This window comes from Megascapheus bottae, chromosome 24, assembly GCF_031878675.1.
Source record: "Megascapheus bottae isolate mThoBot1 chromosome 24, mThoBot2.hap1, whole genome shotgun sequence".
Lineage (NCBI taxonomy): Eukaryota > Metazoa > Chordata > Mammalia > Rodentia > Geomyidae > Megascapheus > Megascapheus bottae.
Window position 1 is genome coordinate 24,569,191 of NC_143532.1, and position 21,990 is coordinate 24,591,180.

Below are 21,990 nucleotides of genomic sequence, written 5' to 3' on the forward strand. Positions count from 1 at the left end.
CAAAGAAAAATTACTAGCTTACTGAGATGAAAACCTGAAGGTAGAACATTAGCCTTCAGGTTGGAAGACATTGGAAGATCCAAGCATTTTAATTTCTTGTGCATTAGGAAAACAACTTGTGCAACAAGCACATCAAATTACCCACGTGAAACCAAGCTTTATCAGCTATTGTCACAAACCTACTTTATTCCCCACCTGAAAATTTTGTGCATAGCCTTGGTACTAGGGTATGCGGGCTGCCAGTGAGTAAATAGCAAAACAACCTCTTCCAGGAGTTTTAAGAGCTTGTAGCACTTTGCCTGGAGAGTTTTGGGAAGTAGATTTCACAGAGGTAGGGACAGGGAAATGAGGATAAAGGTATTTGCTTGTCTTTGTAGATAACTGATCAGGTGTTAAGAAGTTGCAGCAGGAGATAGTGTCTAGGTTTAGTCTCCCACAGGTAATAGGACCTGACAATAGGCCAGCATTTTTGGCTCCAGACACTAAATCTTCTGAAAAAAACTTAAGTGGGTGAGTTTAGTTCCAAAAAGAACATCAGGTTTTAGCATTTAAAAGGCTTTTTAAGGATCTGGGGTCAAGTACTGTTAGGAAAATGAAGGAGAAAGGAAGGAAACAGGTCAGATTTGATCTTGCACAGCGGAAGACTATTTATTGAGATAGAGCAGGGAGGGATACAGCCTTCTCTTGGAGTTGGAGATGGTGTGTCTGAGCTAGAAAAAGGAGTTGGGTTTCTATGAGGTTTAAATAAGGAAGCAAAAGCTAATGAAAAAGTCTAGGTCAAGGGGCATGAGGGCTCTTGGGCTGGACCCATCATGGAATGTTTACAACTAGGGTTAACTTGCTCTGTGGGTGTCAGGCAGTCTGCACTTACTTTGGTGGCTTGCCTTGGTCTCTGTATGAACCTAGGAAAACTGGTGAAACGTGAAAGTCTACTCATATTGGAAACATTGTTCTGGTCATCTAAAACTGCTTGGGTATTTTAAATATCAAGAGAAAGGGACAGGCCCTAGAAGAAGGCCACACATGGTGGCAAAGAATAAGCTGGCATGAAGATGGTTCACCTAAACCTAATTTTTTAATTGCAGATTGACACTGGAGATCTGATGTGTATGATGTGATTGGTATTTCTAAAATCACCCCTTAGGAAACTTTAAAAGCGGTTAAAAAAAGTTTTATCTGTGGACTGGGAGTTTGGCCTAGTGGTAGACTGCTTCTCTAGCATGCATGAAGACCCAGGTTCAATTCCTTGGTACCACGTCTATAGAAAAAGCTGGAAGTGGTGCTGTGGCTCAAGTGGTAGAGCTCTAGCCTTGAGAAAGCCTATGGACTGTGCTCAGGCCCTAAGTTTAAGCCAGGACTGGTTTGGTTTTTTTTGTTGTTGTTGTTGTTTTTTAAAGGCTTATCTATGTGATGTAATTTGGTCTCAACACTATTTCTAATTGAATGTATTTCTTTTAAGAGGCATATGCTAGTCTGGAATTCTTGGGACAGGGATGGTGCTTGTAATTTTTGCATTAAGGAAAAACTGTCATTTTGAGTTCAAAGGTTCTCTAAGAGTTAAAATTCTGACTGGAAAACAAGGGCATACTAAATCCACTAGCACAGTGATGTTCACTGCAGCACTATTTACCATACCAAAGATATGGAACCAACCCAGATGTCCTTCAGTTGATGAGTGGATCAACAAGATGTGGTATTTATACCCAATGGAATTTTATGCTGCTGTCAGAAAGAACGACATCGCCCCATTTGTAAGGAAATGGACTTAGAAAAAATCATATTAAGTGAAGTAAGCCAGACTCAAAGGAACATAGGCCCAATAGTCTCCCTCATTTGTTATAATCAGTAGAAACCTTGGGATCTCCTAGCAGAGATTTACAATAGAACAAAATCTAGAGACATTAGGCCAAATAGTATGACACTAAATGTAAGGACCTCCAGGATAAGGAAACAAGTCATTTAATGAATGACTGTTGTTCTTAATGTATTATGTTATCTCTCATCTCTTTTGCCATCCCTTGGTTATCTCATATTGTTACAATATTTCACATTGTTATCTGATATATTTTATATGTGCTTAATTGGTTATTTGAAACTGGATAGGGAAGGGGGGAAATCAAGATAAGCGGGGGGAGGGTGGGAGGGAAATGGGGACCATGTCATAAGAAAGGGTATCAATGTTTGTAGTTTTGCACCTTCTATCTGATGAATATAATGTATTAATCACAATTTAAAAAAAGAAAAAAATTCTGACTGGAAAAAATTGCCTATTTTAAAATAGGTGACCCCAAGGCAATGGACTGTATCTAGTGCTTCAAGACTTCAAATGAAAACAAAAGCTGAAGTGAAAAGTGTTAAAGCAATGATTAGCAAAAATAGGCTAAGGCTATAGGTTTCTGGATAGAAAGGAAAGTGTCAATACCCGAGTCATCTGGAAGAAGTTACAGAAGATGACTCTTCCCCCATCATTCCAACAATGAAGGAACCAGGGTCATTTTTGATAAATAATGAAGGATAGAATAAAGAAAAATATGAGAGGAAACAGGAGAATGACAATTGGCATGAATCTTTTTTTTTTTTTGCCAGTCCTGGGGCTTGAACTCAGGGCCTGAGCATTTTTTGCTCAAGGCTAGCACTCTGCCATTTGAGCCACAGCACCACTTCTGGCTTTTTCTGAGTATATGGTGCCAAGGAATGGAACCCAGGGCTTCGTGCATGCTAGGCCAACCCTGGCTACACTCCAGGCCCATGTCATTTTTGTGGAAGCCTTGAGTCACTATAGCTTTGATCTGGCCTACTGTCTTACTTCTATCAAAGACTTGATGACTTACAAAGAAGGAGTTGGGATGCAATAACCTGGCAAGCTTAGCTACCAAATTCTGTTTTTGTTTTGTAAAAATGTTTAACCTGCTCAACAATCTGTGTGTGGTTTTGATCACCTGTATGTGGTTCCATCCTTGTGGTTGACTGTGGGCATCATAAGGTGATGTCATACGATGACGATCACCTGTGTGTAATTTTGATCATCTGCATGTAGTGTCTATCTTTAAAAGCTCAGCCCCACTGAATCGCCGGGCTGCTCTCTATCAGTCCTCAGGAAGAGAGTAGCTGCTGGGCTGCTATTAAAATGACTCCTAGCTCGATTCACTGAGTGCTGGTGACTCTGTTACTGAGAGGATTCAGGTCTCCCCAAATGACTGGGATATTACAAGAGATGTGTAGAGAGATTGATCTAGGTAGTAGGTATAGGGATACTCAATATAAAAATATTCAACTTTTTTGTATGTTTGAAATTTCAAAACAAAATGCTAGAAGTATTTTAAGAAAATGTTAAAAATGAGGACTCTGAATCAACAAACAACTCAATCGAAAAATAAACATAAGACAGAACAGGTGTTTAATATAAGAAAACACAAATGTGCTATAAACATATGAAATGAAATCAACCCTACTTGTAATTAAGAACTATAAATTACAATCCCCTTGGGATACCATTTCTCAGTCATTAGAGTAGCAGAAATTTTCATCAGAATCACTTGCTGGAGATATGAAGCTCCCAAAACACCAATGCATGTTATCATCAGAATGGATCCCTAAACCATAACAGATCATGTGGCAGTGACAGCAGATGCTATCAATACCCTCACCCACACAAAAGAATATCAAAATACAGTTTAAGCAAATGATGTAAATAATATATGAACAATTGATATGATTCTATTTATAGCAGGTATAAAAAGAAGAGAGGGCCAGGAGTTTGGCCTAGTGGTAGAGTGATACCTCGCATGCATGAAGACCCTGGTTCGAGTCCTCAGTACCACATACATAGAAAAAGCTGGAAGTGGTACTCTGGCTCAAGTGGTAAAACTCTAGCCTTGAGAAAGTCCAAGAACAGTGCTCAGGCACTGAGTTAAAGCCCCAGGACAGAAGGAAGAAGGAAGAAGGCAAAGAGGAAGAAGGAAGAGGGGGGAGAAGAAAGAGAAGGAGAAGGAGGAGGAGGTGGCTAAACCAGGCTGGGAATGTGCTTAGTGGTAGACTGCATGCATGAAGCTTTGGGTTCGATTCCTCAGAACAACATAAACAGAAAAGTCAGAAGTGGCACAGTGGTTCAAGTGGTAGAGCGAGCAAAAGAAGCTGAGGGACAGTTCCTAGGGCCTGAGTTCAAGTTCCAAGACTAGGGGAAAAAAGCTAAACTACATAATATATTTAGGCTTAGATACAAGACTAAGCTATAAAGACAAAAAAAAACTGTCACTGAAGAAATCAAAATAGTGGTTACTGATGATAGGAGTTGCAATCATAAAAAAAAGATACACGTGTAGTTACTATTTATATCTTATTTCTTAATCTGGATAATGCTTTTATGTATCCTTTTACAAATATATCCATAATAAATTTCTTAACTATGAAAAATTTCAACACTACTACTCACCATAAGAATTAAAGTATTCTTATAATATTTATGTAAAGTCAATTTAAATTGTTTAATAGGTATTTCAGTCTTAACAAGTACTCAGTCCAACTGTGGAATCTTTCCCCTCTCCCTGCTTTCTCTCTTTACCTACCCAAATCCCATATACAAGCCATACACAAATCTGTTACTTCTCTTTAAATTATCCTCCAAATCACTTTTCACCCACTTCATCAGACCATCCCAATCCAAGACATCATCACTCAACAGGGAAAACTGCGCCAATCCCTCACAAGGCCTCTTGTTTCTGTCCTATATACAGTCTATTCTTAAAAATATAGCCACATTTGGGCCAGGAATTTGGCCTAGTGGTAGAGTGCTTGCCTAGCATGCATAAAGATCTGGGTTCAATTCCTGAGTACTACATGCACAGAAAAAGCTGGAAGTGGTGCTGTGGCTCAAGTGGTAGAACTCGAGCCTTGAGAAAGCCCAAGGACAGTGATCAGGCCCTGAGTTTAAGCCCCAGGACTGGCAAAGAAAAAGGAAGGAAGGAAGGAAGGAAGGAAGGAAGGAAGGAAGGAAGGAAGGAAGGAAGGAAGGAAGGAAGGAAGGAAGGTAGGTAAGGAGGTAGGAAGGGAGGGAGGGAGGGAGGAAGATAGAATATAATCACATCCATAATTTCGAATTGGGAAGTAAAGTAAGCTGTCCTTCACTCAAAACCCATCTGTGGCTCCAACTCTTCAAGAATAAAAGCCAATCTGGAGAAAATAGGAATCCATGGAACATTTCTCAGTACAATAAAGGCTGTGTATTACAAACCCACAGCTAACATTATACTTAATGGAGAAAAGCTAAAGCCATTTCCGCTAAAATCAGGAACAAGACTCTCTCTACTCCTCTTTAACACAGTATTAGAATTCCTAGCCAGAGCAATAAGGCAAGAAGCAAGCATAAAGGGGATCCAAATAGGGAAAGAGGAAGTGAAACTTTCCCTCTTTGCAGATGACATGATTCTGTATTTAAAGAACCCTATAGACTCCACTCCAAAGCTGCCTGAGCTGATTCAAAACTTTGGCAAGGTAGCAGGGTATAAAGTTAACCCTCAAAAATCAACTGCCTTCCTATAGGCCAACAATGAGCGGAACAAGGCAACAATCAGGAAAGCAACAACTTTTTCAATAGCCTCAAAGAAAATAAAGCACCTAGGAATTAATTTAACTAAGAATGTAAAGGACCTTTATGATGAAAACTTTAAAACCCTGAAAAAGGAAATTAAAGTAGAACTGAGGAAATGGAAAAACCTTCCATGCTCCTGGATTGGAAGAATTAACTTCGTGAAAGTGGCAATCTTGCTAAGGGCTATCTACAAATTCAACGCAATACCCATCAATATCCCAATGTCATTCTTTAAAGAAATAGAAGAGGCAATCCAAAATTTCATATGGAATAATAAAAGACCCCGTATAGCAAAAATAATTCTTAGCAGAAAGAACAGCGTAGAAGGAATTTCAATACCAAACTTTAGACTCTATTACAGAGCTATAGTGACCAAAAACAGCTTGGTACTGGCACAAGAACAGGCCTGAAGACCAATGGAATAAAACTGAGGACCCAGATATGGCCACCTAATCTTCGATAAGGGAGCCAAAAAAAGTAGAATGGAAGAAAGACAGCCTCTTCAACAAGTGGTGCTGGCAGAACTGGATAAGCACCTGCAGAAAACTAAAGTTGGATCCTTCTTTGTCACCCTGCACCAGGATTAACTCCAAATGGATCAAAGACCTCGAGGAAAAAGCAGATACAAGAGGAATAGGAGATACACTAGGTCTCCTTGGCACAGGTCGAAACTTTCTTAATAAGGACCCAGAAACACAACAAATCAGAGAAAGTCTGGATAAGTGGGACTGCATTAAACTGCAGAGCTTCTGTATGGCAAAGGACATAGCTAGCAAATTAACTAGAAAGCCTACAGAGTGGGAGAAGATCTTCATTAACCATACAATAGACAAAGGCCTCATATCTAAAATATATCAACAGCTCAAAAAATTGAACCACTCCAAAACTTATCTCCAAAGAAACAACCATCCCATTAAAAGATGGGCCAAAGACTTAAAGAGAGTCTTCTCTGAAGAAGAAATAAGACTGGCCTATAGACACATGAAGAAATGCTCAATACCTCTGGCCATAAAAGAAATGCAAATCAAAACAACTCTAAGATTCCACCTCACCCCAGTTAGAATGGCCAGGATCAAGAAATCTAATAACAACAGATGCTAGAGGAGATGTGGCCAGGAGGGATCCCTACTACACTGTTGGTGGGAGTGCAAACTTGTTCAACCACTATGGAAAGCAGAATGGCAGTTCCTCAAAAGACTAAACATAGCCGGGAGTTTGGCCTAGTGGTTAAAGTGCCTGCCTAGCATGCATGAAGACCGGGGTTCGATTCCTCGGTACCACATACATAGAAAAAAGCCGGAAGTGGTGCTGAGGTTCAAGTGGTAGAGCTCTAGCCTTGAGAAAGTCCAAGGACAGTGCTCAGGCCCTGAGCTCAAGCCCAGGGCTGGCAAAAAAAAAAAAAAAAAAAAGACTAAACATAGAGCTCACCTATGACCTAGCAATTCCACTACTTGGAATTCACCTAATCATCCAGAAACAAGGACATACTAAATGCACTAGCACAACAATGTTCGCTGCAGCACTATTTACCATACCAAAGACACGGAACCAATCCAGATGCCCCTCAGTTGATGAGTGGATCAACAAGATGTGGTATTTATACACAATGGAATTCTATGCTGCTGTCAGAAAGAAGGACATCACCCTCATTTGAAAGGAAATGGAAAGACTTAGAAAAAATCCTATTAAGTGAAGTAAGCCAGACTCAAAGGAACATAGGCTTAATGGTTTCCCTCATTTGTCATAATCAGTAGAAACCTTGGGCTCTCCTAGCAGAGATATACAATAGAACAAAACCTAGATACATAGGCCATATAATATGACACTAAACAAAAGGACCTCCAGGATATAGAAACAAAAGCCATATAATGAGTGACTGTTGTTCTTAATGTTATCTCTAATCTCTTTTGCTGTCCCTTGGTTATCTCATATTGTTACAGTATTTCACCTTGTTATCTGATATATTGTATATATGCTTATTTGAAATAGGATAGGGAAAGGGAGAAAACAAGATGATAGGTGGGGGTTAGGGGGGAGGAAAATGGGGACCAACACATGAGAAAGGGTATCAATGTTTGTGAAGTAATGTACCTTTATCTGGTGAATATAATGTAACCTTATGTTAATTACAATAAAAATATATGAAAAAAGAATAAAAGCCAAGAACCTGTCGAAGCACTCAGTTGGCTCCACCTGTGCCAGTTCCCACTCTGCTGTCACTTTCTCGCTGATGGCTACAATCAAGGAACTCTTGATACTGTTCAACAACTGATTGTAACCATGGGCCCTCTCTTGGAATCTATGTGCGTATTGTTCAATTTCTTCATGTTTAAGCTCAAATGTCTTATTACAGAGGCTCACTGAGATAACTGCCCATGAAATAGAATAAAATCTCACCCTTCAGCACTATTCTCCCTTTCACTTACCTTGTTTATTATTCACCATCTAACTGAACATACATTCTACTTATTTTCTTTCTCTACTCACTAGAATGAAAGCTCCAAGTGAGAAGAATTTTTCTTTCTTTCTATATCCCCTAAAAGAAATGCATATTCTATATAATAGTAATACTTTTTAAGTAATAGCTTCATTCTATTATTAAAAGGAATTTTGATTCGTAAAATCATAAATTGTGTTACTTCTACAAACAAGCATGAAAAAGTAAATTAAATATCACTGCTAAATAAAATATGAAGCATATAGGGGGCTGGGAGTTTGGCCTAGTGGTTAAAGTGCTTGCCTAGCATGCATGAAGAGCCGGGTTCGATTCCTCAGTACCACATACATAGAAAAAAAAAGACTTCATTAAAATATGAAGCATATTATGCTTTCCCTTGAGTATAAATCATTTGTTTCTAAATGGAAACAAAAAATAGCTTGAAATCCAATTGGGAAGAAATTAAAAATTGGCTTTAAAAGAAACCAAGAAAAGCAAAGTAGGTCTGAGTTTTCCAAAGCAAAACTGAAATAAAACTATCATTTGAATCCTATACCTCCAAATAAATGAATGCACTTTGACTATAAAAATAAAATCTAAAAAGCTTTCCTACTCTTGTAAACTAAACATTTGTGTCTTGCCCCATCATAGGACAACAAAAAGGGGACATATTATAGTCTAGAAGGAACTCTAAAGTTAACTTTTTATTTTTACAAAAGAAACTGGGGGCTTTCAATGATCTGTAGGAAACAGAAGAGTGCTCTGTGGAATAACACAGAAGGAAAACCAATTTAGTCTGCCTGTTCATCTGTGATCCTTGCTACTGTAAAAATTCAGCTTGTATAGAATTAGAGACAAAATACATCTCCATGGAAACAATATTCACAAATATGCAAAACTGAAAAGTATGTTTTCTATGCAGATTTTTACTTGTCTGAGCACACACAGAACTTTTAGTTCGGAGAGGGGTGCTAAAAAGAGCACAGCTTGAAAGTAAAAACTGGTGTAGATTTGAATTCTGCCTCAATCACTTATTTGGACTATAGCAATCTTAGCCCTATTTGAGGTGCAGTCTTTTATCAGCAAAATGGTAATCATTAAAACTTACCTTTTACAGATCATCAAAAATAAGGTTGGATGTGGTATACAGGCCTGAACTTATAACTACTTAAGAACTAGCGGTAGGGGCCGGGAGTTTGGCCTAGTGGTAGAGTGCTTGCCCAGCATGCATGAAGACCTGGGTTTGATTCCTTGGTACCTCACATACATAGCAAAAAGCCGGAAGTGGTGCTGAGGCTCAAGTGGTAGAGTGCTAGCCTTGAGAAAGTCTAAGGACAGTGCTCAGGCCCTGAGCTCAAGCCCAGGACTGGCAAAAAAAAAAAAAAAAAAAAAAAAAAAAGAACTAGCGGTAGGATTATAGACAGATGCCTGCCAAGGCAAAAGCATAAGTCCTATCTGAAAACATAAACTAAAAGCAAAAGGACTTGGGGCACAGCTCAAGTGCTAGTAACGTAGCACAAGGACATACCACCAAAGCAAACAAACAGAAAAGGAAGTATAAAAATACAAATCATCTTACTAAGAGCCTAGCACATACTTGGCTACAGAAAGATCAATGTCAATACTGTCTCTAATTACTTCTATTAGTTTTATTGCACTCTTACAGGATTAGGGAGCCTTTTCCTGCCAGGGCCATCCCATCTGGCCTATCACTGGGGATACTAACAGCAAATAATAGTAGTATTGATGCTGCTATTATTAAAAATCTGTCCATTACCTGACAGCAGCCATTGAATAGTTGTTTGAGGAAAATAAGAGGTTTACAGAATCTTTTTTAAGATGTAATGTTCAGGGCGTAGGGTATATCCTAGTAGTAAAGTGTTGACCTAGCATGTACAAGCTAATACAACAACAAATTGCATAATTGGTTTCTGACTAGTCATGAAGCATGATCAATTACACTATCTGAAGCTAGAGAGGATCTGTGATCACTGAAGATTCCTGTCCAGCATTAATTAGCTTCAATGAAGTAAGTAATTTCTGCTTAAAGTCTTCTAGTTTAAAAACAATCCCTTACACCATCAGGTAGCAGTTTATTATTATCTGAACACACACACACACACACACACACACACACACACACATCATCATCATCATCATCATCATCATCATCATCATCAATCATCCCACACTTACATACTTCTGGAAATATAAATTTTTGCTGTTTTCATTTAGGGATGAGAAAGGATATTCTACTAAATAACAATTCTACAAATGTAAGAGTCAAATTCCAAAAAAAAATGCATCTTGAAAGGTATTTTACATTCTCATTAACAAAATATATGGTAGAAAGTCTTTATAAATATATGCAACATAAGAAAACATACCTGGGATGATATCATTGATGTGTAAGAGAACTGTACTTTCAACACTTGCAAAACTACAAAGCTGTACTCCATTAAATCTTCCATCCCAGTTGCCAATAGGGTTATCCTAGAAATTACATAATAAACTTTGATATTCTTCTTGATAAAATTTACATCAGAAAATTTTAACTATTTTTCCTAAATGAAAATGAGAAAATATTAGAAATAATTACCATAGTAACAAGGCTTTGGGTTTTTATTTCGGTTTGCTTCACATTTTTTTGTTTGTGCTTAGAAAACTAAGAACCACGAATAATGAAGTTACAGCAAATCATAGAGGAAAAAAGTGGGTTTCTTTATACTTTACTGAACATTTTGTACTGAATAAATACTAGTCTATGAACTAACACTCATCTGCTGTTTTAAAAGACATTGTTTTCAGAGGAAGCTTTGCTCATATTATCTCATGTGGAAACCTGCCCTTAACAGCTGATGATAAAATATAAAAGCTTTATATTCCCTAAGCACTAAGTCAATTGTATGCCTTTCTTTCTTTGCATAAAATGTGTTCTTTTGTCATTTTTTGAGTACACAAAGACTTCTTACAAAACGGTTATTTTCCTAACATTTCATTTGCACTAGGTGTACAGTGTTGTTTGTAGATGGGCTAGTCAATTACTCTGAGCTCCATTATGTGTGTATGCTCTAAATGTCCCTAGAAACAAGCTCTGAAGAAAGGTACACTTGCTAGAACCTTCCAGTGTTTGGAACAAATGTCTGTATAAGCCAAATGGTGCATGGACAGAGCTGAGGGAAGAACTTCCGGCAAACCTTTAGGTATACTGTCAGGGGTAAGCAAGATGATTCCTAGGCCACTGTCTAAGCTATTCAAGGTACGGCCTGAATAACTTGTGTCAAATATGAAATCCAGGCCAAAGGACTGGTCTGAAGGGCTCCCCTGAAGTGAAAGACTAGCCCCAATAACCAGTGGCCCTCTTTATCCAACCTTTCATTTTCCAAGCCTATGATTTCTCCTCTAAGTCACTAAGTTAAGATTTAAAGAATACTGATTATTCTTGATTAGTAAGTTCTTGATTGTTAGCAAACCCAAGGGAGCCTTATGATTTACTCTGGTCCAGCGTCACAGAGTTCAATGAATGTTTGTTTAGCACCTAATGAATCTCAAGTAACACAATGTTCTGGAAGTTCTAAGCACATGATAACAGAAACATGCTAGAATGTTCACCCTCTACCAAACTACTCAGGTTCTAAATAGGTTGAAATGATTATTAAAACCATCCCCACCATGAGAACAAGACTATTACTCATATCCTTTCCTCTTGCATCCTAGTGTTTAATAATTCTGTATGAATCTCCCCCTTTATAACTAACAAAAATTTTCCTATGTTTTCTATCTATGATAAAAATGATCTCACTCTTTTTCTCTCATGTTCCTAATGCCACATGTATAATTCAATGTACTACAATGAATTATTAACAAGTATGAATATAAGGTAACATTAAAAATAAGACAAGTAAAAAAGCAAGCACCATAGGACTCCACTTTTCAGAAAGAAGAAACAAAAAAAGAGCAGCAGTTAAAAGGGGTAGAGAAAATAGGCAGAATTTACTTAATAAGTACAAAGTTTTAGCTTGGAATGATAAAACAAATCTAGATGGAAAATGATTATAGGAGAATAAGATTGCATTTAATGTTCCTTATTTCAAAATATTTAATAGTTAAAACTGTATGTTACATATATTTCACCTCAAGAAATATTTTTAAGAATGACAATCTAAAATCAGATTCCCTAAAAGCAATATAAATTTCCTAAATGTACTCAGGTATTTTCTGTAATTTTTAACATTACTCTTTAGAAGCAGAACAGATAAAAGAAGTAGATAAGCAGAAGTAGATGAGAATTTGTTAAATATACAAGAAGAAAAAGACATATTACAAAAAGAACTTTATAATATGAAAAAAATAAGGTATCACATAATATATTTGGGTTTGGTGAGGTTTAATTTGATTGTGTTGTTGTTTTATTGCTTGGTTTTCTTTGTTTTGTGGTCTACTTGTCAGCTTTAATATGACAAATTTCAAGATTGAGAACACTATTCTACTTTATTTAAACTAGAAAAAAAAGGAGTAAAGGTAATTCTGTATCTAGACTCCTGTGCCATTTCAGTGTTCTGCTACTAAAGACATATTCTGTTAAAATAGTCCAAATTAGTCCATGTTAAATATGGAAAGTATTCAATTTGTATCTAAATTTATCATAAAATTAGTACATATATTTACAATGATAATGTAATTCAAAATTTTCTTACCATGTCTACACCAACAAAATATCCTAAGCTCTCTTTTCCTGGCAAAAGATCACAGAATATTACTGTTCCAGATTCTATAGTTTCTCCAACCTTCAAAGAAACTCTGGAGTTTATTTCCAAAGGGGGAACTTCAGCCTGCATTGTGTCCACTGGGCCTGCATAATCACTTTCCAGCCCGTTGTCATCATCTTCTATAATTTCTAGTTTGTCCAATGCAACGAACACTCCACAATCTTCCTCACACTGAAAAAGCTGCTTTCCTTGATATACCCCATCAGTGAAACCTTGACCACGACCTTCTTCCTAGTTTTTAAGAGAAAGATTTAAAAATGATAATAGTAAGAGATTGGATAGAGAAAAGGAAGGTTATCCACAGGCAAAAGTATGGTTCTAGGGGTTTCAAGGAAATTTCTTTGGAAACAAAAATATGACTAGCAGTTGCTACTGGATATAAGGTGTTTAGGAAGAATCTGAAAAAAAATTGCCTAGTAATTTTAAGTCATAAATCTGTTAAGAATTGGACTGAATTCACCAGTGATTCTTGTAATCCTAGCTACTTAGAAGTCAGAATTAGCGCCACCCTAGATGAAAAAAAAAAAAAAAAAGAATCCTCATCTTAATCAAAAAAAAGCTGGGTACGGCCTATCATCTTGACTATGCAAGAAGCATAAATAGGAGGATTATGGTCTAGAGCAGCCAGAGCATAATACAAAACCCCACCAGAAAAATAACCAGAGGAAAACTGACCAGCGTCGTGACTTCATTCTCTTGAACATAGTCCAAAATGAAATTTTAACCCTAAATTCTAAGTTGGAAATAGGTAGGATTATGTATACTCTCATGAAGTCATGTAAATAAAAGATACATAAAGGCAAAACTTTCCAAAGAAAGGGGCAGTCTAAAATGAAAACCTAGGGCTTGGAAGCATGGCTCAAGCAGGAGAGTGCCTACATAGCAAACACAAAGCCTCCAGTTCAAACTGCAGTTCCACCATGAGAACTTCACCGTAAGTTAATTCTATTTATTGAGCACTTACTATTGGTCAACCACTTTGCTAAATCCTGTATCAATGTTCCACAAAAACACCCAGATGACATTTTACAGATGACAAAGTAGACTTGGAGATTGTAGATACACTGGCTAAGTAACCTGACAACACAACTAGTGTTAGGCCCTCAATAATTTTACAACAAAAAACATTGGAATATAAAATCAAAAGGCAAATAAGGCATGAAATATATTTATCAAGAATGTGAAATAGTAACTGAAATTTCAATTCCTGAGAATTAATATTCATCTTGAAAATATTCATAACAATCTTGGTCTGCTTTAGTACAAATAATTTTTTTTTTTTGTGGGTCATGGGCATGGGCGCTGTCCCTGAGCTCTTCAGCTCAAGGCTACCACCTTACCCCTGGAGCCACAGCCCCACTTCCCATTTTCTAGTGATTAATTGGAGATAAGAGTCTCAGGCTGGCTTTGAACCTTGATCCTCCAATCTCACCCTCCAGAGTAGCTAGGATTACAGGTGTGAGCCACCAACCCCAGCTTTAGTTCAAATAATTTCTAAGATGATTTTCATTTATTTTATCAGCAAGTTAGACTGCTGCAACTTATTTTTAAACCTTAGATCTAAATTGTCATTATTTAATAGTAAACATTAAGAACTGAGAAAGCTATAATTAATGTCACAAGACAATGAGTAATTTTGAAGTGATTAATTACAATTGGTGGAGCCATGTTAAAATTTCTAAAATTTGTCAGGCATTGTAGCTCATACTTACAACCCTGGCTATTATGGAAGTAAGAGAAGATCAAAAGTTCCAGGCTAGCCTGGGCAAAATGTTGGCAAGACCCTATCTCCATCAATAACTGGGACACCAGTAGTGTATACCTCTTATCCTAGCCAGATAGGGAGTATAAACAAGAGGATGGAGGTCCAGACTGGTCTGTGCATAAACTCAAGACAGGATAGCAAAAAAGAACCAAAGCAAAAAGGGCTGGCGCATGGTTCAAGTGATAGACCACCTGCCTAGTAAGAATGAGGCTCTGAGCTTAACCCCTAATACCACCAGGAAAAAAGAAAAAAGAACAAGAAAAAGAAAAAGGAGCTAAAATCCATTGACTGCTATATTCCCACTGCAGCAGACAGTTGTTAAACATTTTCAAATCTCATCTTCACATCATTTCTACACATCTTTAGAAAGTAAACACTAGGCTAGCATCTTTGTAGCTATGAGGCCCTAACGATCATTCCCACCACTGCAGCAATAGCAGCAAAAAGTAAATCCTAAGGAGTAGGAATATTAAAAGTTACAGAAGACTTCTGAAAAAACTTTTGTGTTCAATGAGGAAAAATGCAGATATGCATATAAATATGTTGGCATGCCTATAAATAGATACACACAGGGACACTCAAATGGCTGATAAAACATCAAACTTACCAGTAATTCTACTCCAAAGAATATGCCCGATACTGTTCTCTCAGCTAACAAAGGCCCTCTGAAGCGCACGACTCCTGGAAATTTCTCTTCCCCGGATCTCAGCTGCACCTTCACTGGACAGCCGACATCTACCTGGAGGCCTTTACTCAGTCGGCTTCTGTTTTTAAACAAGCTGAGCCTCTCCTCACAGTTAGTAATTGCCAGCAGTAACTCTGTGAATTTTTCATCGATTTCTACAACATCCTTTTCATCAACAAAAAGAATGGCATGCGGTTGCTCTAGGATTTTTAATCCAATCTGATTTTTCTTGCCTTTTGCGGATGGGATCCTTGAATGCCCTACAGAGCGATCTTGGAGGTGCTGTCCTATACTCCCCTTGGGTACTTTAAGGAGCTTTTGTGTCTGCTTGTCTGTCACACTGCATTCTTGAAGAAGCAAATAAAACATCCGCTCTTCCCAGTAGGGTGAGGTGACTTTTTCTTGGCTCCATAATCCTGAACTCATTGTGATAGTAACTTCAGAACATTAACTCAGAAAATGGAAGCACTAGTAAGTCTGTTGTGTGATCACAAAAGATAAACTCACTGGAAGTCCCAAGGCATGTTTTTAGCAATGTGGTAGCCATGCTGTAAAAAGACAGCAAATCAAAATGTTTGTTGAACAAGCAAAGCAAACGACTTCTACATGACCTTAAACTAGTTAGAGACTTCAAAAAAAATCTCATTGACTCACACACACACACACAAAACACATAATATTTCTAAAAATACCTGAAAGGGTTAACCTGGGTCTACTGTGATGATATCTATTTAATTAAGAAAATCTAATGGTAAATTCAGTAATGATTATTTTCAAGACCCTGAATTTATAAAATCAGATCCAGCAAAAAAAATTAGATACTAATTCCATATATATAGATAGAGAGAGAGAGAGATATGTAGTTTGACATTAAACTTCAAAAACATATCATTTTAATAAATTTTGACTAACAAATAGATAAGTACTATATTTGAACAAAGCATGCATAGTCTAGTGGCTCTGTGCTAGCTAGTGGTAGAGCACTAGCGTTGAGCTGAAGAGCTCAGGGACAGCACCAGCCTCAAAGTTCAAGCCCAACAACTGAACCCCCCCCAAAAAAAAATGGGGCCGGAAGTATAGCCTAGTGCTCGCCTGGAAGCCCTGGGTCCAATTCCTCGGTACCACATACACAGAAAAAGCTGGAAGTAGCACTCTGGCTCAGGTGGTAGAGCTCTAACCTTGAGCAAAAAGTATCCAAGGACAGTGCCCAAGCCCCGAGTTCAAGTCCCAGGACTGGCAAAAAAAAAAGGCATAATCTAGCCTTTTGAATATATTTTAAGAATTACATTGTAGTGTTATACCTTTTTTATCAATTAAAATTCCTAATATGAAACTTAAACCACAACTCATTTATGTATGGTCTAGTTTTCTTTTTCTTTTTGTTGGTCATGGGGCTTGAACTCTGGACCTGGGGGTTGTCCCTGAGCTCTTCAGCTCAAGGTTACCACCCTACACCTTGAGCCACAACAACACTTTGGCTTTTCTGGTGGTTAACTAGAGATGAGTGTCTTGGACTTTAGTGCCCAGGCTGTGTTGGAACCACGATCCTCAGATCTCAGCCTTCTGAGTAGCTAGGATTACAGGTGTGAGCCACTGCACCTGGCAAAAACTGTTTTTGAAAAGCATTCTGTAGCATCATAACTTGAGACTATGTAACAAAGAAACACATTTGCAGCATAGTAATATTTATCTTTATATCAAACCTAAAGTGTATTTTTACACCACAATTTTAACTATATAAGAGGAAGGAATACACGAAAGATTCTTTTCCAGCTTCAAATTTTCATTTTTACAAAAATAACAATCTTTCACAAGTAAGTAGCTTCCCTCTAAAGCCTACTTTAGCTTATGATTAAAAGCTACATAAATTCATTCATTCCAACTGAGAAACTCATCATTTTAATTAAATATTTAGTTGAAAGTAATAGCTCCTGTGTAATCTCTGCTATTTGGTTTCACTCCATCTCTCTTTGAGATGGAACCATCAATTTCCATTATTTTGGCTGATGGCAGCCACTACTATAGCACCATCATACTTACCACCCACTCTAATCTTGCAATTTTAAAAAAACACACTTAAAATTAAAGAACCAAACTTTTATTCATCTAATTTAATGATGAAAGAATCCAACAAACCCACACACAGAGAAATAGTATTTGTTTTAGAAAGAATTGTTGGGTAATAAAGTACTCCATCATAGTAAAGCTTTGTCAGGTCTGTCCCTCAACAAGCCAAAATGAGCCACACAGCTTACCAAACACAGACTAACTCTGGCAGCTTCTAAAACCATTATTAGTGAGCTACATATGCAACAATGTTTAATGAGGACAGAAGCAAAGGTGACTTCTTGCAGTTTGGGTTTTTTTTTTTTTTTTTTAATAGAATATGCTCACTTTAATTCCACTTGAGGGCACTGTCTACTTCAGTAGAGACTTATATAACACACCTGTGGATACTCCATCTTGGGAACCACATAAACAAAACCCTTGAAGAGTGCCCAAGCAGCTAATTTGGCTCTGTGCCTTTTAAGAACCAAAATGAAGAGGGGGGCGGGGAGATAACAATGCTTTAAAAATGTCAGCATTTTTTTCAACAAGGAAATTAGGTCACACCCTCTGGCTCTCTGTTTTCTATAGAACTGCAGTCTATACTTCTCTCTTGTAATCAGCCATTTTCTGTGGTTTCCTGCAGTATACAGTAGACTCCTTTTGTGGCCTTGCTGCTTTCCAAACTACTGCTTCTAATCAGTTCTAAGAAGCCAAATGTTATGCACTTGTGTGTTTAAAAAAAAGCAAGACCACAATAACAAAGGGGAATACACAAACTCTGAAAGGATGTTGCGGCTTCATTTCAAATATGTCATTTTGATTGATCCCTGAGGCTGAAGTAGTCAAAAACTATTATCCAAAAATAGCGAGATATAGCCTGGCACTGCTGGCTTACACCTATAATCCCAGATATTTAGGAAGCTGGGATCTGAGGATTAAAGTTTGAAGCCAGCCCAGGAAGAAAAATCCCTGAAATTCTTACCTCCATGGAAATGATGGAAGTGCAGCTGGGAGCGTGGCCTAGTGGTAGAGTGCTCACCTAGCATCCACAAAGCTCTGGGTTCGATCCCGCAGTACCACACACTCAGGAAAAGCTGGAAGTGTCGCTGTTGCTCAAGTGGCAGAGCACTAGCCTTGAACAAAAAGTGTCCAAGGACAGTGCCCAGGCCCTGAGTTCAAGCCCCAGGACTGGCAAAAACTAAAAATAATAATGCTAGAAGTGAAGCTATAGCTCAAGTGGTAGAGTGGTAGAGTGCTAGCCTTGAACACAAAGTTAAAGGACAAAGTCTAGGCCCTGACTTCAAGCCCAAGGACCAGTACAAGTAGTGAATTATTATTTTGCTTCTCTTTAAGATATATTTAAATTTATATATGGAAATATATATATACACATATATATATATATATTGCCAATCATGGCCTGGGCATTGTTCTGATCTCTTCACCTCAAGGCTATCACCCTGCCCTTGGGCCTGGGCATTGTCCCTGAGATCTTCAGCTCAAGGCTGCCGAGCTACTCCTAGAGCCACAGTGCCACTTCCCCACTTCCCATTTTCTAGTGGTTAAATGGAGATAAGAATCTCTTGTTCTTAGTACGAGCTGGCTTTGAACTGAGACCCTCAGATCTCAGCCTCCTGAGTATCTAGGACTACAGGCCTACAGGCATGAGCTACCACACCTGGCTAAAATAAAATTTTAAGGTACTATTTTCAAAAGAAATGTTTTGAAATTTCCAAAAACCTTTAACTTCAAATATTAAAATTAGGTTTCTTAAATCTTATTAATTGTTTATATGTCAACAATTTCTTAGTGGTTCTCTAACAAGTTAGTGTCATAATTTAAAAAAATAAAAACCATTATTGCTAATAAAGTATTACTAAGATAAAACAAAATTAGTAAATATAATGCATCAGGACTCTGTGTGTGTGCATGCTAGCATGCACTGAAGCTTGAACTGTGAGTTTGGGTATGTGTCTTAGCTTTTTTACTCAAGGCTGGTACTCTACTACGTGAGCCACAATTCACTTTGGGCATTTCTAGTGGTTAACTGGAGGTAAGAGTCTCATAGACTTTCCTGCCCAGGCTGATTTTGAACCAAGCTCAACCACAGGACAATATATTTTAAATTACTTTAAATTGCTTCCCATAACTCAATTAAGAAAGGTCCTCCACAGTAAAATTAGAAATAACTACTATGTTTACAAAAGGTTGAGGGCAATATAGCAGTTTTTAAATACTATTTTTAAATTGAACTATAGGAAAAATGGAACATTTTTGCTAACTTGTAATAATACAGGTAGAAAAAGCTTAGATTCAATAAGGTCAATGTTAGACAAATGTTAGTTAATAACCAAAGGTTACAAAACACTTAAAAAAAACATATCCCGAAACTAAAAAAGCATGTGGACTTTCCCATTTTTAGAAAGAATACATTCAGAATAAACTTGAAAATATATTAAGTCACTTCTCTTCATTACAACTGTTAGAGAAAGCTGATCAGGAACTCCTCTACAGATAAAAACAATGGCTAATTTAATGGCCATTAATATTCTCAAAATATGGTAATATTTCCTCCCACTATAGTAATATATGTAATACCAATGTTCTTCTCTCACTGGAATATTCAAAATAGTTGCAGTCATAAGAACACCGAAGAGTAATAACTGACTTAATATGAAGATTCCTGACGTAATGGGGCACACCCATAACCCTAACCACTGGGGAGACAGTTTCAGGTAGAACTCAGTTCCAGGCCAGCTACTACAAGAGGTAGGGAGACCCTGACTCAAAAACAATTTTAAAAAAATAGAGACTGTGGGGGACAAATCAAGTGATAGAGCCACTGCCTAGCAAGCAGGAGAGCTACAGTACTACCAAAAAAAATGCAAAAACAATATGAAGAGAAAAAGCCAAGCAATAATGTGAGAGGCCCTGAGTTCAAGTTCCAGTAGAACCACACACACACACACAAAAAAGGTTCAATCAGATGGTAAAGTTTCATCATATAATTATGGAAGCTCTAAGGCAGTACTGCCTTCATCAAGTAATCCCATTTCACTCAACTTCTGCCTTTAGGCATAGGTCTTGGGGGCACTAAGAGACACAAAGGAAAAGGAAGCTTGCTTGGCTAAATCCAAAATGGGAATGGAACTGGTCAGTGTGAAGGAGACATTTCCATCTGTGGTCTCATGACTCTGCAGGTGGAATCATTCTGAGAGTAAACAGACCATAAATGACTCATTTTACTATCATATTTCATGCTGGATAATTGGGTGAGCATGAACATCTTGATTGATAATTACTATATGGAATGAATGAAGATTACCAGAGAGCTGGAAAACAAAGTGCAGCCACCAATTGTTCAGCCCAATACATTGATGAACAGAAAGTCCTTCTTTTAAGAACACTGAAGATGGAAAAACACTTCAGAATCAGAAATTTGAAACCATGTCTGATTATCTGAGCTTGCTAGTGGTCTGGACTTGAGTATGTAAAGGAGGATTTAACTTTATTCAGATAAAACTACTAAGCCAAAATGAAGGTTGAAGACCTTTATAAATATGCTCAGTTTCCTATGAAGGAAAAGGAAAGGAGGGGATCAAGAAATAAGTCTCACACAAAAATATTAAAGATTAAAGCCAGTGCAGTGGCTCATGCCTTTAATTTTGGCTACTCAGGAGGCTGAGATCTGAGGATCTTAGTTCAAAGGCAGCCTGAGATTCTTATCGCCAATTAACCACTAGAAAACTGGAAGTGGTGCCGTGGCTCAAGGGGTAGGGTGGTAGCCTTGAGCTGAAGAGTTAAGGGACAATCCCCAGGCCCAGAGTTCAAGCCCCACAATGGAGGGAAGGAAACAGACACACAGACACACACACACACACACACACACACACACACACACTACTAAAGATTAGAAATACCAAGTACAATTTTTGTACAGAATACAAAAGCTCATTGGCTACATAAAATTGATTTGTTCTAGAACCCACAAGAAGTTCTTTAAATCAGAATGAATATCACAATACTAAAATACTGTTGCAGATCACAAATGGCAAAAGGGTTAAGAAAGCCTTCATGAACACCCAAGGCAAAAAGACATATGCGCTTTCTTTCTCAAATGCTTCTAGACATCTAGAACAATCATCATTTTAAGAAAGAACCTCACCTGGGTAAGAAAGAACCTCGTGGGGGGGTGGGGTGGGGGCGGTAGAGGTGGCTCACACCTGTAATCCTAGCTACTCGGGAAGCTGAGATCTGAAGATCAGGTTTAAAGCCAGCCTGGGCACTAAAGACCTTGAGACTTTTATCTCCAATTAACCACTAGAAAATGGGGAGTGGAGCTGTGGCTCAAGGGGTAGGGAGGTAACCTTGAGTTGAAGAGCTCAGGGATAACACCCAGGCCCAAAGTTCAAGCCCCACAAGTGACAGAAAGAGAGAGGAGAGAGGGGTGGGAAGAAGGGAAGGAAGGAAGGGAGGAAAAAGGGAGGGAGGGAGGGAGGGAGGACCTCTCTTACTAAAAGAATGAGTTATAATAATAATATAATAATTCTACTAACAGATACTCTGAAAAACAGGACAAAAAAGATATAATAGGCTTTAATTTTCTGACAGATTAATTTAGGATATAAAAGCATAGACCCTAAAACAAGCATATTCTGGCTCTTGCCCCTACAGGTTTGTTTCAGAGAAACAAGGAAT

General features: G+C 37.8%; 1 protein-coding gene across 9 annotated transcripts in view; it reads right to left on the reverse strand.

Annotated features, from left to right (window-relative positions):
* Cyld (CYLD lysine 63 deubiquitinase) overlaps window positions 1-21,990 on the reverse strand; it is a 72,881-nt gene that overhangs the window by 40,562 nt on the left and 10,329 nt on the right. For 6 of the 9 annotated variants that reach the window (XM_090357656.1, XM_090357658.1, XM_090357657.1 and 3 more), the window contains 3 exons: window positions 15,166-15,791; window positions 12,722-13,024; window positions 10,412-10,517 (listed from right to left, as the gene is read on the reverse strand). In XM_090357656.1, the coding sequence (XP_090213782.1) occupies window positions 10,412-10,517; window positions 12,722-13,024; window positions 15,166-15,669 (913 nt within the window). In that variant the 5' untranslated portion in view covers window positions 15,670-15,791. Of the gene's footprint in view, window positions 1-10,411; window positions 10,518-12,721; window positions 13,025-15,165; window positions 15,792-20,415; window positions 20,504-21,990 lie in introns of those variants that run through there. The other 3 variants (XM_090357659.1, XM_090357660.1, XM_090357654.1) reach the window with 2 other exon arrangements.